Raw genomic sequence first — 16,627 nt, 5'->3', positions numbered from 1 at the left:
CATAATGTTATTTAGTACCTACGATGTTATTTAGTACCTGCGATTTATTAGCACAATTATTTATGTTAAATGCAAATAAATGATTATTTTTCTTTAATTTGGCAGTTATCTTTTATTCTAATTTGCCTGCATGAACCAATCCTTGATACAAAATTACCATGTCAATAATAATGTAATTTACACTTGAAGCAGAAAAAGGATGCCTAATCAGGAAAACTTTACTTAGAAAATTATGTATTATAGAATCGCGAATATAATTTTTACGTGCCAAAGATGTGAATATTTCCAAAGTACCACAATAGATTCGTTGCATTGATGTAAAAAAATATTCTTTTTATATTTATAGTGTACATAAAAAACTTCATTAGGAAATGTTATAGAGTGTTTACACCCCACAATGCTTTCATATCATTTCGCTTAGCACATTTTGTCCATGCATATAGATATAAAAGTATGAAAGAGAAGAGATTACATGTCAGATAATATTCAATAACTGATACAATATAAAATATTAGGTGGGCCTTAGTGGAGGTGCGTCATACTTACCGCCGGGCAGTGTAGGTGGTTTCTTGTGGCCCACTACCAGCAATCCACATTCAACCATCTTCGAAAATGTAGGAGATCCAATGGAATAAACTTCTGCCCTTATCGTTGTTAGTAATTATCTTGAGATCTTGCGTATGAAAAGCCAGCTGAACTATTGTATCAACTTTTTCAGCAGTATTCCCTCCCTAGTCTTTCCACGTGACTGTTATTAGTTGCATATCATTTTGCGTTTCGATAGAGAAATGTTAAGATGTATTATACGAAGGATTTAGTAATATTCACTCGTTTATAATAACTATACTTCTTTACATACTCAAGATCTCTGATTAGATGTATGGTACATGTTGCTGAATGCCAAAGATTTGCAAGTATGCACCCTTTTATTGGTCTGAAACATTGTTTACCAGAAAATGTTTCACATAAATCGTTTGCTACAAATGCTGTTTCACAAAATTGTACTGATCTTTACGCGTATTGTACGTCTATTGTACATTTATACGTATTGCATATTTGCATGAATAAATACGCGAAATGCATATGTATGGTAGAAAAGAAAATTCTCATGCAAGAGAATCTTTGTCATACAGTAACACATGTACCTGCCTTATTAAAATGACTGATTCTACCAGTCAAAATATCCAATTATATCATAGACTGATAATTAACAAAATGAAACACCAAGTTTAGTTGAAGAGCAGGTGGCATATGACTTGCTTTATAACATTCGCTATAGAGAATACGAGAAAATTGTAAAATTAATGAGTATTGTTAAATGGGATTTTTAATTGACAAATTTGGGTAGATTTAGAAGGCTTAGGGGACTCATTCATTATCGCGACTGCTCATGTGTATAAAACGAATAACAGAATACACCGAATTTACACAATAATATATCCTTAGAGGATAATCTGTACTGCCAATGAGTGAGAAAAATACGGATGCTCAAGTCGTTGATGAGATAATATAAATATGTTATAGAATAAGGCTTGAAAACGAAATATCGACGACGTGAAGAGTAACAGCGACTGAAATAGAATAAAAATTCTTTTTATAGCGACGCACAAGTACTATGCCACTTTCGCTTTTCCGTTGATTTAATCAAAGAGTGGAAATACGACGCGAGTTGAAAGATTTTTGTTACGTTTTCTTAATAAGCGTTCCATTGTACAAAATTAGAGATGTTTTCCTCTTCCGCTCTTATTGATGACCATAGAAAATAGGAAATAATAACAGAAAACAATAATATTAGCAGTAAATAGTAGCTAATGTGTAAGAAGTGCTGCATTCTGTATAGAGATATTCTAATAATTCAAATAAATTATTTATGTGAGCTCGATTCCCTACATAAGGATAAGTTAACCGAATTTTGTATACGTTATCTCTTTCTAGAAACATTTATAGCTATCGCATTAGCAGTTGCACTACTTTTATACAAGTATCTTTCATGAATATTCACGGAACATTACTCTGAATATGATTTTCTTCTAAACATGGATATTTTCAACTGCTCTGTTTTATGAGCTTCTTACATGATTATAATTATTAGGAGACTTTAAAGAGAAACAATAATGATTATGAAACTGTTTGTACGTTTGATATGAATACAGCACTTTAAAAACAATATACATATATATACATATACATATATATTATTAGAATTTAGGAAATCTAGTCAGTAGTAAGCAATACCGGCCGCGCACAACTGACAACGACTTTACTATTCAAATTTTTCGCCATTTTTTACCCGACAGGAAACAATCAAACTTCGCTCAAAAATCTTTTGATAAGTAAAAGATAACTGTTAAGTTAGCCTAATCACAAACGAAATCCATTATCCGCAAAACGGACATCGATGCAAAATATCCATGAATCTCAGGAATGAAAAATCAATTTCGACATTGTTGTGCGAATTCTCATATCTGTCTTTTCTGGACTCGTAGAACTACGGATTGCATAAAATAGAAATTCAGTACAACATAAATGTTGTTTTAGTAGCAATAAATTAATTTCACTTGTCCATCAAAACAATATGCAAGTTCAATACAATTTTCGCGGAAGATTTTGCGATAATTATATGTGATACTATTGTTTTATAATATGTAAGCTATCGTTTTATATAATATGTAATCTGTTCAAAGACTACAGCCATTTTGCGGAAGTAATTATTTGCTATCAAGCACTGACTGCCAATATTGACAATTTGTCATTAAAAAAAGCTGATTTAAAGAGATGGTCGCTTATATATGTATACAATATAATAAATTCCGTTTTCATGCTCTTAGTAAAGTGCGCACATAATATCACTTTAACAGTCATATACGATAGTAAGTAGTTACTTTTTGTAAATTGCAAAATTGTCAACATATGTATACATGCGAGTTCTAAAAATAAAACATATGCAGATTGAAACCCAAATTTATGCGGGCATGTTAAAGATTCTTTATTTTTACATGGTACACACCCCCACAAAAACTTACACTTTATATTACATATATAAATACTAAAGGACTTACTTTTTCATCTGGTTAAAAATATCACAGCCTGTTTTTCCAGCATTGTCTTTAGCTTGTTGTGGCGTAAGCTTTTCGTGTTCACTAGGATTTAATGGCTCTCCATTTTCATTTAACTGACCGTTTGCAAAGTCTTCTTCTATTTTTTTAGCATATACTATGTCAAATAAATCTTGAGCGGTAAATTCAGGTTGTGTAAATTTTTCAACTCTGTACGAAACATAAGGCTTCAATGTAAATCCTTCTAATGAAGGAACAATTAATTCAGGAACCATCTCTGGTACATGAACCCATTTGTTATCCAGCTTGTATCCAGTATCCCTTACACCTCTCTCTAAAATTGGTTATAAAGATCAATTAGTATATACTGCACAATATTGAACAGATTGAAACTTTTAATTAACTAATAGCTTTCCAAATTATTTATATTTTTTATAGTACACTTCTACATTTTATTTTGTTAAGTTTAAAGAATTTAAAATGTCATAATGATAAATATTCATCTAAACTAATCTATTACAATAAGATATTAAAAACAATAACTTACTGTCTATTGGTATATCAGGATCTGGATTTTCTGCTTGTTGCTTTTTAAAATTACGACTGCCACGTTTGTTGTACAGCAAAAATTTTCGAAAATTCCGTTTTCCATGACAGACGCACGAAGTTGCAATACCGCGTTGCAAAATCATACATGATGATGCCATATCTATCTCTGGTAAAATTGTAAATTAATAATTACTATATTCCACAATTAGTACTTAAAATATTCCACATTTCTATTGAAAATATCCAAAATATAACACAAGAAACCTTTTAATACTCTCAAGAATTGTATGAAACATAACCTTACAATAGTAATTCACAATAGCAATTGTGATAAATAACGACTTGCATCAAAGATATTGATTTACACAATTAAAATATCGAATTACTAAATAATCTTATTTAAAACTCACATTATAAACAACAAAGTGACTTAAATCCCACAATTCACGTTATATTTTGTCCAAGATAGGTTATTTTAGACTATCCAAAACACTCAATCACTCAATTATTCTTGATTATGAATACACTATGCCATAATTAATACACAATTATTTATATCCCATAAATGCACCGGTATATATTCGTATGTATAATTCCACATCAAAGAATAGAATAGAAAGGCGAAGAATTGATTGGTTACCGCATGAAACATGCGTTATTTGCTAATGATATCTTAAATTCGTATCACACCATGCGTATCGAAATTCCAAGATTGTGAATTGCGAATGATTGCGAGTTACACATCATAACTATATATATACATATACATAACCAATTAATTAATGTCAATCAAAAATGATTATTACTCGAGTAATTATTAATTAAATGATTCTCGCTTTGAATCGATCGGTCAAATTCCACTCTCCAACTTACAATTTTTTATCTGCAATGCATAGTCTGATACGAGTCTTATACTTTTGCGAAAATTATAGATACATATCTCAAGGTGATAGGTTACACTACCACTTTTTGCCGTGCCACATGGTTGTTATTCTGTGTATATATATATATGAGTCATTAGTATATTAGTAGACCATAGTAGACCTAATGTTGCACGTTGCACCACATTATGTATAGCCTAATATAACGATCTTTTTAAGTGAAAGAAATATAACCGATTAAATTAAATAATGGATTATCGTAGTTTAAAATTGATGGAGGATATTACATTAGAAGGCACGTCCAAGGCAAACACGTAAGATAAATATATGAACATTTTTTTACACTTTTATCACAGAGCTATCAAATTAAACTTAAATTTTTTTTATATGTACATAATAGAAATACACATGCAAAAAGTAACAGAGAGAAAGATGCTAGGTGTGCAGGTCCAGCATTATCTAGCAAATTCAAGGTGGAAATGCAAACATTGCAAGTGTCTCAACAATCTGAGCAAGAACTCTACGATAGTCTTAATTATATTTATGGAAAAGTAAATACGTATGTTTATTTATTAAACAATGCAATAATGTTTGCAATGAATAAATGCTTTATGGATCTTTGTTCCTTAATTGCAATAATTATTTTGCAGGATTTCAAATTATCTGACATTTCAGAATTACAAAACAAAACCTCAAACTTAGATAAACAGTACTGGATGGAACGAGGTAATTTGGTTGTAAAAGGAATAGTAGATTATTCTTCTAAGGATACCACTCCTAAGACTCAAGATGAAATAACGAAGCAGTTTGCGACATCCAAGTTAGAGAGCTATGGGTAATGTTTGTTTTTTAATAGGTATATATTATATTATGTCTTTCTTATTCTGTAAGATCTCAAAAATATATTTCTTATTTGTAGCTTCTGTGCTTCACATTGTACACAAGCTTTCATATATGCACAAAACAATTTGGGAAAAGCTTTAGAAGTGTTATTTTGCAAATATTATGGAATTGAGGACATTCCAAAAAACAAAGATATTGAAATTCCTGATGCTGCTGAATTATTGGAAAGACGATCTGAGGAAAGGGAGGCGCTCGAATCAATCTATGGTCATGCATTTCATGAAAAAATAAAACATTGCATTTGGACTATGCAAATAAAATTAAATTATTTAACAAATAATAAAGAAATTGAGCAGAAAACAGAAAAGCCAAAAGAAAAGAAGCAAGAAAAAGAAGTGTGCAGACTTTTCCTTCATAAAAAATGCAGATTTGGAGATAAATGCAGATTTCTTCATCAACTGCCACAGAAAGTATCAAATGTACCATTTTTGGAAGATCCATATTTCACACTAGAAATAAGATTTCCTGAAGGTACGAACATGTAATTAAATATACTAATTGAATTACATATAATCACAATATTAAGAATATTTTAATGATAAAAATATTGCTTGATAAAATTATAGAAGCATTAATATTTATTCATTCTGTTTGTAGAGTGTAAATATCCTTATGAACCGCCATATTTATATTTTTATAAAAATGATGGGTTATATCCACGTATAAAATGCCTGAGGATAGTAAGACGGCTACACAATGAAGCGTTGTTATTATCTCTCGAAGGTACTCCTTCGATATTTTCGATAATTTCATTATTGGAAAATGAATACGAGATAAAAGCTTATTTAGAAGAAAATAAAGAGCTATTTTTACATCAATTTGAGCCATTATTTCCAAAGGAACAGAACGAGGAAGAATTGAATGTGCCTAGTCATTACGAACTTGGTAGTACCAATAAGAGAAATAGGGATATCTCCTATGAGCAAATTTCTGAAGAAGATAATTTGATAGAAGAAATATTTAAGAATAAATGGAAAAGTTCTAATTACAAAAAGATGCAGGAGGTACGAAAGAAATTGCCCGCTTGGTCTAACACGAATGAAATCTTGGAAACTGTAGATAAAAATCAGGTTGTTATTATCTCTGGTGAAACAGGATGTGGCAAAAGCACGCAGGTATATTTTAATATTTATTAATTATGTAAATGTAATATGTGCGTGAAGAAGAAAGTAATGCAAATCTCAAAATAAAAAATGTTATAGGTACCGCAGTTCATTTTGGATGACTGGATTGTTAAAAGATCACAATCAGAAATTAAATCTCATATTAATATAATATGCACACAACCTCGAAAAATAAGCGCTATAGGACTTGCGGAGCGTGTAGCGGCTGAGAGAGACGAAAAGATAGGAAATACTGTTGGATATCAGATACGTTTGGAGAGCAAAATGTCTAGTAAAACACGATTGTTATTTTGTACTACAGGAATATTATTGCAAAGATTATCAGCAAATCTTGAATTGTCAGACGTTACTCACATTATAGTCGACGAAGTGCACGAAAGAAGCGCTGAGAGGTAAAATATTCTTATCTTTCTTTTGCTTTCTCCTTGTTTTATTCTATTACATGTTATATTTTTCTTTTTAGTGATTTTCTACTCATGCTTTTGAAGGAATTACTACCGAAAAGACCTTCTTTGAAAATAATACTGATGAGCGCGACGCTTGAAGCTAACATTTTCTCCTCATATTTCAAAAAGACACCGATTCTAAATATCCCGGGAAAAACCTTTCCAGTGAAACACATGTTTCTCGAAGAGATATTCGAAACAACAAAATACGTTTTTGAAGAAAATTCTAAATTTACTCGTAAGATTAAGATGGATTGGGAGCAACTTCTGATCGATTTAGAGATTGCCGACACCGAGGGAGCACGCATTAACACTCCCAAAGAATCGATTAAAGATGAGAATTTAACATTAATACAACTTGCCAGCAGATATCATGGTTATTCTAAGCAGACATATAAAAATTTATATGTTATGGATCATGAAAGGATTAATTTTGAGTTAATAGAGGAGACTTTAGGGTGGATTGTTTTTGGTGAACATGATTATCCGAAAACAGGTTCTATTTTAGTGAGTATTTGTTTTATCATATAATTAGTAAATACACCCACTTATTCCTGCACAATGATAATATGTATTGTTATATCTTGTACAATATTTTAGATATTTTTACCTGGCTTGGCTGAAATTCTTACTTTGTGTAATCAATTATGTGAGAACGGAAATAAGTGGCCAAAAACTAAATTTCTTATCTTACCCTTACATTCAAGTTTGTCTAACGAGGAGCAGAGTCTTATATTCAAAAAAACGGAAAAGGGTGTCCGTAAAATAGTAATCAGTACGAATTTGGCTGAAACGTCTATCACTATAGATGATTGTGTTTTCGTGATCGATATAGGAATGATGAAAGAAACGAGGTTTAATTCGAATCAGAATATGGAAAGTTTAGAGACTCGTTGGGTGTCGCGAGCGAATGCTATGCAAAGAAGAGGACGTGCCGGTCGAGTGATGCCTGGAGTGTGTATTCATTTGTATACCTCGAACAGGTCTGTGTCATACAATTTTTATCAAATACAATGTAATGCATGATATGTATAACGCATATATATTCAATCTTCTAGATTTAAATATCATCTCGAGGCACAACCAATACCGGAAATACTAAGAATTTCTCTGGAACCACTGCTTCTACGTATCCAACTTATGCATGGGGGAAAGAAAGTAGATTTGCACAATATATTAGGTAAGATTTCTTTTCATATTTTTATCATACTTACTTTACACTCTTGTTCTCCAAATAATAATCTATATCTCTTGAATTTTTTTTTTTTTTCAACAGAAAAGACGCTGGAACCACCAAAGACTGACGATATTACAAACGCGATCACACGTTTGCAGGATGTAGGCGCATTTAATTCAGAACACGTGTTAACGCCGCTCGGTCATCATCTAGCTAAATTACCTGTAAATGTACGAATCGGCAAATTAATACTATTCGGTACGATCTTTTGCTGTCTGGATTCCGCACTTACTATCGCGGCATGCTTATCGCACAAAAGCCCATTTAGCATTCCATCAGAGTTGAGAAAAAAGATCAATCCTAAGAAAGAATTCTCCGTAGCTAACTCAGATCAGCTGACTATTCTCAAGGCTTACAAGGTAAAATATCTGCGAGATTATTTCTGATAATTGAGAGTAACATTTAAGATATTTTTTCTATTCTATTTTTACTTTTACAGAAATGGCTAACTGCCTGTTCGCACAGTAATTACGCCGGCAGAGTATTTGCCGAAGAAAATTATTTATCTGTGCGAACATTGCATACTTTAGCAGACATAAAGTACCAGTTTTTGGAATTATTAGTGTCAATCGGTTTCGTGCCTGTTAATTTGCCCAAGAGACAGCCCAATCTCGATAGGATTTTGGACATTACTGGACTTGAATTGAATACTAATAATGAGAATTACAAGCTACTCCAGGGTCTTCTCTGTGCGGCATTGTATCCTAACGTCGCGAAGGTTCTTTCACCCGCAAAATCTTTCCGAGTGCAATCAACTGGTGCTATTCCAGTCGAACCTAAACCGGAGAAGTTGAAATTCGAAACGCACGACGGTTTCGTCAATATTCATCCATCATCTGTGAATTTTCATGTCGGACATTTTGCGAGTCCGTACTTGGTGTTTCAAGAGAAAATGAAAACCAGCCAAGTTTTCATTAATGAAGTGTCCATGATCCCAGTTCTGTCTTTAATATTGTTCTCCGGTTACGAATTAAACTTGGAATTACACAATGGAATGTATATGCTTTGCCTAGATCGTGGCTGGATTATGTTTACAATGGAATCCCACAGTGTAAGTTACACAATTGTGACAAGAAAGTTAAATATCTGTTTTTAATATGCATAACTGTGATCTAATATGTTTTCAGTTGGGGCTACTTTTGCAACGGATGAGAATAGAATTGGCCAAATTATTAGAGCAAAAGATGAAAGACCCTCTTTTAAATCTCTTAAACCATCAACAAGGCAAACAAATTATACATACAATCGTAAATATAGTAACAAGAGAATAGGCAAATTCGTCTAGCATATTGCCAAAAACTTTTTATAATAAAATAAACAATGCATTATTTCGAAAAAATTCTTATAACATATTTGCAGTTGACATTGATAAATATAGATATATTTAAACAAAAAATATTTCTCTTATGCATTTGTTGTTTTTGGGGCATCTGTTGGCATATAGAACATGTAATAAGTACTTAAAATTTAATTTATTAAATAATAATTACATTTAAATAAACCTGATTTTTAAGCATATAAGCGCTTTTTATTTTTTACTTGTAGTTATTTAGTTGTATTAATAACGAATAAAAATACTAGTTGCTGTGGTATGCTGTGGTACTCTATAAAAAATTATTGAACAGACAGATACATTTTGGTAAGAGCTAGTGGTGTGATTAGAAAATATTGGTATACGAATTCTAGTATTTTCTGTTTTCACTATCGTCGCACTGCGCATGCGCGAAAAAGCAGAATCTGTAATTTCGCCCTAACCACATTTTCCACATCATTGTGCATATGTCGCACGTGGATGTTGTTATTTATCTTCAACTTTGTAAGTATTGTTAACTTTTTAGTAGCATAATTGTACAAAGAAATAAAAATTAATCAGCAAAATTTAAATTTGATTAAAAAACTCTGCTAAATTACAGTTGAATAAAGTAATTGAAAAAAATCGAAAGATAAATTAAAAAAAAAGTAAGCATGCCGCCAAATAAGGATATGTTAAGAGAAGAGAGTGAAATGGTTGTAAAACAAATTTGTGTAGATGAAAAGAGTATGAATTTAGAAAGCGGAGAAAATGATTGTAATACAGTACATATCGCTGATCAACTCAATCATACTCAATCAAATTCAAAGAAAAATGATCAAGCAGTTGCTAATACATCCACTACAATTGTTCATGAGAATATAGCTCATACTGGACAGGAAGCTTCACAGAAATCTTTAAAAATTGAGTCAAATGATACAAATACAGTGGAAAATACACATCCAGGTAACCATTTAATAAATTTTCTAAAGAAGGCATTTAATATATTTATGAGAATAAGTGAGATCAGTAACATAATGGAATCATTCTTACAAATACAAGATAAACATAAGTACAACTGTTTATAAACATTTCTTCATAAATGTATTCTTTTATAAATAAAAGTATCAATTTGTATTATAAATATTTATTTACTACTAATATCAATTACATAAATTAATGTTTTTTGCCATATAGATTGCTTGTGCTCCACGTTGAACTTTTCATTCAAAACTAATATGTTTCTTTCTGTAACTTAAATTGTATAAGTAAAATGATAATTTATTGAACAAAAACTTTTGCTTTATTCTGTATTTTGAACATTACACATTTTTTTGATAATGAATTTTGCAGTCTTATAAATCTTATGGAATAGGGCAGAGATGGGAATTAGTTGCAACTGTTGTTGAAGAACGTGTCAATAATAGTACCTCACAGGTGATGTGGAAATCTATTGTCCCATATTTATTATCTTGTTGAATTTGTGATATGGACATTCCTGAGGCTGAGTGTCACGCATCTTAGTTACGGGCATTGTTAGCGCGTTTGGTGACTCGTTGCTAGCATGTGAGCGGCAAGGAGGAGGCAGGAGGCGTCAATCAGAAAATCGAGCCAAAAGTTGCAACTAATTCCCATCTCTGGTATAAGTAAAAGGATTCTTTTTTTGTATTATGTAGAAGTGAAAAGGATGTCTTTTATGCTCCTTTGTATGACAAAACAAAGCTTCTCTGTGCTGTCATGTATTGATGAGATTATTGTTTCTGTTTGTGTTTTTATTTGTATACATGGACAATGACTTTTTTTTATTTCCTAAGTTTCAATAAAATAAAGATAAAAATGTACTATTGCACATGTACCTGACAAATTTTCAGAAAGTTTTTCTTGAAAATTTCATATATAAAAACTTTATTCTGCAATTTTGACTTATTTTTTCATAAATAATCATTACCTTTCTCGGTTGTATCAGGATTATTGGGACACCTTGTACATATCCACATATACATAATTAAAATCATGTAAAAGTTGAATACATATTTTAATTAATATTTTTATATGATTTTATGTACTTGTTATATACTCATGTTTATACACAAATATATGTATATATTTTTCATATTTTGCAGAGAATAATAAAACATCTCTTAACATGATTGCTTTGGCATATAATTCAGATGAAGAAATAAACACAAATGAAAATAAGTGTGATAAAACTGATGAAACTGAAAATCAATCTACTATACCAATCAATCAAACAAATATTTTGCAGGAATATCGTGCATTTACAGTATTATCTTCAAACGAAGAAACTGACAGTGAGAATGAATCTATTAGCAGCAGTAATAATAATAAGAATAGTGATAGCAGTGATAGCAGTGATAGCAGCGATTCAGATATTATTACTAAGAACAAAAAGAATAATAAAAGGTATACTTATCTTTCTATAAAATTAAAATTACAATATGTACAAGTATTTTTTATCTTTTTCACATGAATAAAAATGGAGACAAACTCTGGATATATGTTAAATGTTTTTAGCAAGGAGATGGGCAATAAAGTAAGCGTAGCAAAAAACTCAAAGGAAATGAAAAACGAGTTTGATGAGCTTCCGCCAATAGAAGACTTACAGATTAACGTTTCCGAAGATTCGTGTTATTTATTTGGCGAAGTAATCAATTTAAACATTTTTAATGTTATATAAAGAAATATAAATAGATATAAAATATGAATTGTCATAAAAACAAGTAATAATTTCTATGTATAAATTATGTCTAATATATTTTTGAACGATCTAGGTGGATAAAATTGTGGAACAATTGGTCGTTGTAAAACCGCAGCCTGGCAAACCTACACTTAATCTGGAGACAGTTTTATTTCTGGATAAAGGACAAAGAACACTTGGTAAAATATTCGATGTGTTCGGATCTGTAAGTGAACCATACTACTGCATTCGCTTCAACAATCTCGAACACATAAAACAAAACAAGATTGAAGCAGGCATGTTGGTTTATTATTGCCCGAAAACAGAACATACAGTCCTTGTCTTCTTGCACGAGTTGGCCAAGTTGGTACCTCCACAAATATTAAACTTTGACCGTGATTGTAAACGTAATTGTAACATATTTGTCATTTTTTCCATAGGATAAGAGGTTGCGATGCTGTCGGCGACGACGAGCCGCCGGAATTTTCGGACGATGAGGAAGAACAGGCTTATTATCAAAAGCTAAAGCAGAAAAATGGTTCTGCAAATGTCAGCACAACTGACAATAACGTACCTTGCAAACGACAGCGTATGTCAGGTAAGGGGTTTTTTTTTTTTTTTTTTTTTAGTTTTTACTACAAGTTTTTATTACGAATAATTGAATTATATTATAATCGATTTTTAGGCCCTAGTCAGAAGTCGAAGCGTGATTGGCAATCAAATCATCCATGGAACAGAAACGCCCAATCTCAGAGGAACGAAAAACTGTTTCGGAGAAATAGCAATCGTTCTAATTACAAATATTATAACGATAGGCAACAGGAATGTGCACAAAATAACATATATCGGCAGTCGGGTTCACATCTTGCGTCTAATAGATTGCATCCAGGCGATACGAGCCAATATTATCAAGGTCGGCCAAATTTCCCAATACACAATACGCATCAATATCCTACAAATCGCTATGAAAACTACGCTTTCTCAATATTACCGCCACGTTTGATGAATCACTCTCAATGTTCAAATGCACCATTGTTGAGGAATATGGTTCCGTATCCAAATGCACAATTACCGATGTCATTGCAAAGGACCAAACTATGGCTATCTCCGTTAGTTAATTGTCCGCTCGTATCTGTTCCACCTCCTCCAGGTGACTCACCTCCGTCCTCTCCACATCCCACTTCTTTTTCATCACTATCATCCTCCGTACCTTCATCTTTACCTACATTCTCGTTACCTTCTTCGACGAAGACAACGGCTTCAAACGACTAATACGTCTCGATCTAATTGATAAAAATAATATTTCCTTTTTTTTTAATAAACAATACGATATTTTATTCTTAAAATTGATATTGATAATGGTATCTTATCTCATCTTATTATTATAGTGTGACACAAAAGTCATGAAGGGATTTAATAAATTTTTATTAAGGTAAAGAGCTTAAAAGGTTAAAAAAAAAAAATTTCTATTACTTCTATATTGATTGATTATTTTTTTTTGTAAATAATAACTACAATTAATATGATTAATATGATTAATTTATATAAAATATAAATAATATGTAAAAAATTTTGAAATAATCGAAATTTACTTAAACTTTATATGGAAAAAAAATTTTTTTTTTTAAATTGTCATTTCTAACTGTACAAATTTAATTAGTTTTCAAAATAAAATTTTATGATTTTGATTTGTTATTTAACTCTACATTTTTATGAGTAATTTGGAAAAAAATAAAAAAATTAGTAAACCTGAAAGCAGGGCCAGATTTAGATCGTGGGGGTCCCTAAGCACTGGCTTTAAAGAGAGCCTTTTTAATTTTTTCCGTCAATTTAATACTTGTATGAAATTTAGTTGTATGGAACCTTTGAGGCCCCTGCTGGCGCGGGACCCTAAGCAATTGCTTATATTGCTTATGCCAAAATCCGACCCTGCCTGAAAGAAATGAGTGTCTTAAACGCCTTTGTGATTTTTATGCCATTTTATATATAAGACATATAAAGTTGTACCTGATTTAGCAATATAAATATTAATCAATGATTCACATAATCAATGGATCCAGTAGATCAATATAATCATATTTGTATAGAAGTAATATGTGCCGGTATGATTCTGAAAGTGGAGTATAAAATACATATATTTCGACTTTATAGATTGATGTAACACAAAATAAGTGATAAAATCAATCTTTCAAAATTTTTCACTCAATCACTTTCATAATCACCAGCACATATATTTATTAACTTTATTTTTATTATGTTATAAAAATATAATTTTAAAATATCGAACAGAATATTTAATTTGTAAGATTATAAAAATGTATGAAGATTTAAATATATAAAGAATAAAAATCAACATTTTTTAAAGCCATTTATCTTATTAATTATTTATCTTAGTCGTTAAAAAATCGTCGTTTTTTAATTTATTTGCAACAGGCTCTTCTAATTGTTGTTCCGTAATTGCTATGTCATTCTTTATCTCTTTGATAAGTTCCTCTGTAAAAATAAGTAATACGAAGTCGTACAATAGACAGTTTAACTTGCTTAGAATTTCATTTACACATATTTTATGCATTATTATGATAATGTATATTACCTAGGGAAGAGAAATCTCTTTCAGGTCGTATATATCCAGCAATAATCACCTTAAGTTCTTCACCATAAAAGTCATTTTGAAATTTATGTAGTATGTGCACTTCCTGCAAAATAATTAAATAATTAATTTTATCTAATAATCAAAAGAATATTTTTCTTGATGTACTAAGTCTTAATTTTATTCTGTTTAAATAATAATATAAATATAAGATATATATAATATTTAATCAAAATCAAATTGTAAAAATTAATAAGAAATTTTATTGGAATTTTAATATTATTATTCTTACCATGGATTTCTTCTCATTCTTATAATAAGGATTCCATCCTATGCTTGCTACCATTTTATGAACTTCTCCACGCAAAGAGGCCCAACCGTAATAAATTCCATTATCTAAATCTTTTGATAAGGCGTTAACCACGGGTTCTGGGAGATTAGCTAGTATTTGCAAACAAAAAATGCAGAAATATATAAGTTCTATCAAATTCCTTTAATATTAAGTATCAAATATAAATTTTAATTACAAACAATAATAAAATATCTCAATTTCTTAAAACAAAAATTGAATAAAAAATATTATATGAATATGAAATATATAAAATTAACTGTTATCAACGTGAATATAAATTATTTACTGCATTCTTAATAAAAATATAAAGAATTGTGATAAAAAAAATCTAAGAGTTTTAAAAAATTTTGAAAACGCGTATAGAAAAATGCACTCTATGTTTTCTGCGTTTTATATGACAAATATATTTAGGTTTAGAGAGAGAGAGAGAGAAAAGAATAAAAAATAAAGTGCAGAAAGTACAAGTAAAATTTGTGTATGATTCAAGAACTGTGGAAAATCCTAACCTATAGTTTCAGCTCACAAAGATCTGTTTTAGATTGATTGTATGTTAATGACGAGAGTTTAAATGTAATAAAAAAGAAAAATCGATAACGTGCACGCAACTCCGACTTTTTAATAACGAAACAAATGAATTATTGCACCACATGTCGTTATATGAATTGCTACAATACATGTCACAATGTTCTGACAGCATTCAATTATTTCTTTAAAATTTTGTTTAATTGATAATGACTGGTGTAGTCATTTCGGAATATCCTATAGAATAAGGATACCTGTCGGAATGCCGAGTGCCTTGGAACCTCTACCGAAGCCTCTAATGACAGTTCCAGATACGAAGTACGGCAATATCTTGTTGCACATGATTCCCGTTCATTCCACGACAGTCGGCACTATTCTACAGATAAACCGAGCAAAATTACTGAAACAAACGTGCGGTCATTAATAATATGACGTGGCATGTGCTGTAATATATTTGCACGTATGTCCAACATTACGTCAAGCTGATAGTCACCCGCGTTTGGTGACAATAAGTTCTAAAGATCATGATTTTTTTTGCACTTGATATAACACACTTTCTCAAGAAAAATTTATAACAAGAAGAAAACGTCGCAATATTAAGATTTGCAAGTAAAAATTATGTGGAGGATAAGCTTTTGTTCCTTACATATGTACGTAATCTAATAACAATATTCTACGTCAACATTTGTCAGTATCCTTAATTGTTGAAAATCAATTACATCTTGTGCATTAACTTTATTGCAAATGATTAAGAATTGTTATTATGACGAAGAATATCAATATTGGGATTGTAAATCATTTTTCTAAGCTGTCCAAAAACTTTGTAATATTGAATATTATATAATATCATAAAATGTTGCCAATCATTTAAATATATGAATAAACTGCATAGATTGTATAATATCCCAGATACATAGAGCTAAATATTGGCAATGTTAACATTTTTACTGGAATATTATCAGGTCATTGTAGTTCTAA

At 30.7% G+C, this 16,627-nt stretch overlaps 5 protein-coding genes across 11 annotated transcripts in view; 3 read left to right on the top strand and 2 right to left on the bottom strand.

The window, feature by feature from the left end:
* Positions 1-2,961, top strand: part of LOC105676470 (MAP/microtubule affinity-regulating kinase 3-like) — a 122,803-nt gene extending 119,842 nt beyond the window's left edge. Inside the window, exon 11 of the mRNA XM_067351926.1 lies at positions 516-2,961. Coding sequence (XP_067208027.1) covers positions 516-635 — 120 coding nt within the window. The 3' untranslated portion in view covers positions 636-2,961. The remainder of the gene's footprint in view (positions 1-515) is intronic.
* mRpL41 (mitochondrial ribosomal protein L41) lies at positions 2,950-4,604 on the bottom strand. 3 transcript variants are annotated; one of them, XM_012374390.2, is made up of 3 exons: positions 4,479-4,604; positions 3,604-3,771; positions 2,950-3,390 (listed from the first exon to the last, which is right to left on the bottom strand). In XM_012374390.2, exons 2-3 carry the CDS (start codon positions 3,761-3,763, stop codon positions 3,056-3,058), a joined length of 495 nt encoding a protein of 164 aa, XP_012229813.1. In that variant the 5' UTR covers positions 3,764-3,771; positions 4,479-4,604; the 3' UTR covers positions 2,950-3,055. The 3 variants fall into 3 exon arrangements, with proteins under 3 accessions (XP_012229813.1, XP_012229812.1, XP_067208038.1); XM_012374389.2 differs by lacking the exon at positions 4,479-4,604 and adding an exon at positions 4,016-4,226; XM_067351937.1 differs by lacking the exon at positions 4,479-4,604 and adding an exon at positions 3,870-3,888.
* Positions 4,605-4,658: 54 nt separating this feature from the next.
* On the top strand, positions 4,659-9,594 carry LOC105676469 (putative ATP-dependent RNA helicase DHX57). Of its 3 annotated transcripts, XM_012374385.2 has the most exons (12): positions 4,659-4,800; positions 4,887-5,037; positions 5,137-5,321; positions 5,406-5,860; positions 5,987-6,504; positions 6,592-6,905; positions 6,977-7,466; positions 7,560-7,942; positions 8,018-8,139; positions 8,236-8,555; positions 8,636-9,247; positions 9,324-9,594. In XM_012374385.2, the coding sequence occupies exons 1-12, from the start codon at positions 4,736-4,738 to the stop codon at positions 9,465-9,467; spliced, it is 3,759 nt and encodes a 1,252-aa protein (XP_012229808.1). In that variant the 5' UTR covers positions 4,659-4,735; the 3' UTR covers positions 9,468-9,594. The 3 variants fall into 3 exon arrangements, with proteins under 3 accessions (XP_012229808.1, XP_067208024.1, XP_012229810.1); XM_067351923.1 differs by lacking the exon at positions 4,659-4,800 and having other exon boundaries at positions 4,897-5,037; positions 5,162-5,321; XM_012374387.2 differs by lacking the exon at positions 4,659-4,800 and having other exon boundaries at positions 4,906-5,045.
* A 262-nt stretch (positions 9,595-9,856) lies between these two features.
* Positions 9,857-13,500, top strand: LOC105676248 (H/ACA ribonucleoprotein complex non-core subunit NAF1). Of its 2 annotated transcripts, XM_012373982.2 has the most exons (7): positions 9,857-10,012; positions 10,110-10,453; positions 11,611-11,911; positions 12,023-12,152; positions 12,280-12,548; positions 12,626-12,783; positions 12,871-13,500. In XM_012373982.2, the coding sequence occupies exons 2-7, from the start codon at positions 10,162-10,164 to the stop codon at positions 13,455-13,457; spliced, it is 1,737 nt and encodes a 578-aa protein (XP_012229405.2). In that variant the 5' UTR covers positions 9,857-10,012; positions 10,110-10,161; the 3' UTR covers positions 13,458-13,500. The 2 variants fall into 2 exon arrangements, with proteins under 2 accessions (XP_012229405.2, XP_067208029.1); XM_067351928.1 differs by having other exon boundaries at positions 12,626-13,500.
* Positions 13,501-14,263: 763 nt separating this feature from the next.
* Positions 14,264-16,258, bottom strand: Rfk (Riboflavin kinase). 2 transcript variants are annotated; one of them, XM_067351939.1, is made up of 4 exons: positions 15,904-16,258; positions 15,068-15,171; positions 14,779-14,881; positions 14,264-14,678 (listed from the first exon to the last, which is right to left on the bottom strand). In XM_067351939.1, the coding sequence occupies exons 1-4, from the start codon at positions 15,989-15,991 to the stop codon at positions 14,563-14,565; spliced, it is 411 nt and encodes a 136-aa protein (XP_067208040.1). In that variant the 5' UTR covers positions 15,992-16,258; the 3' UTR covers positions 14,264-14,562. The 2 variants fall into 2 exon arrangements, with proteins under 2 accessions (XP_067208040.1, XP_012229444.1); XM_012374021.2 differs by having other exon boundaries at positions 15,068-15,216; positions 15,904-16,249.
* Positions 16,259-16,627: the final 369 nt, after the last annotated feature.

The sequence above is a fragment of the Linepithema humile genome, chromosome 3 (genome assembly GCF_040581485.1).
Source record: "Linepithema humile isolate Giens D197 chromosome 3, Lhum_UNIL_v1.0, whole genome shotgun sequence".
NCBI lineage: Eukaryota > Metazoa > Arthropoda > Insecta > Hymenoptera > Formicidae > Linepithema > Linepithema humile.
Note: the sequence above shows the minus strand (reverse complement) of the source record. Positions and strands in the feature narration are given on the sequence as shown.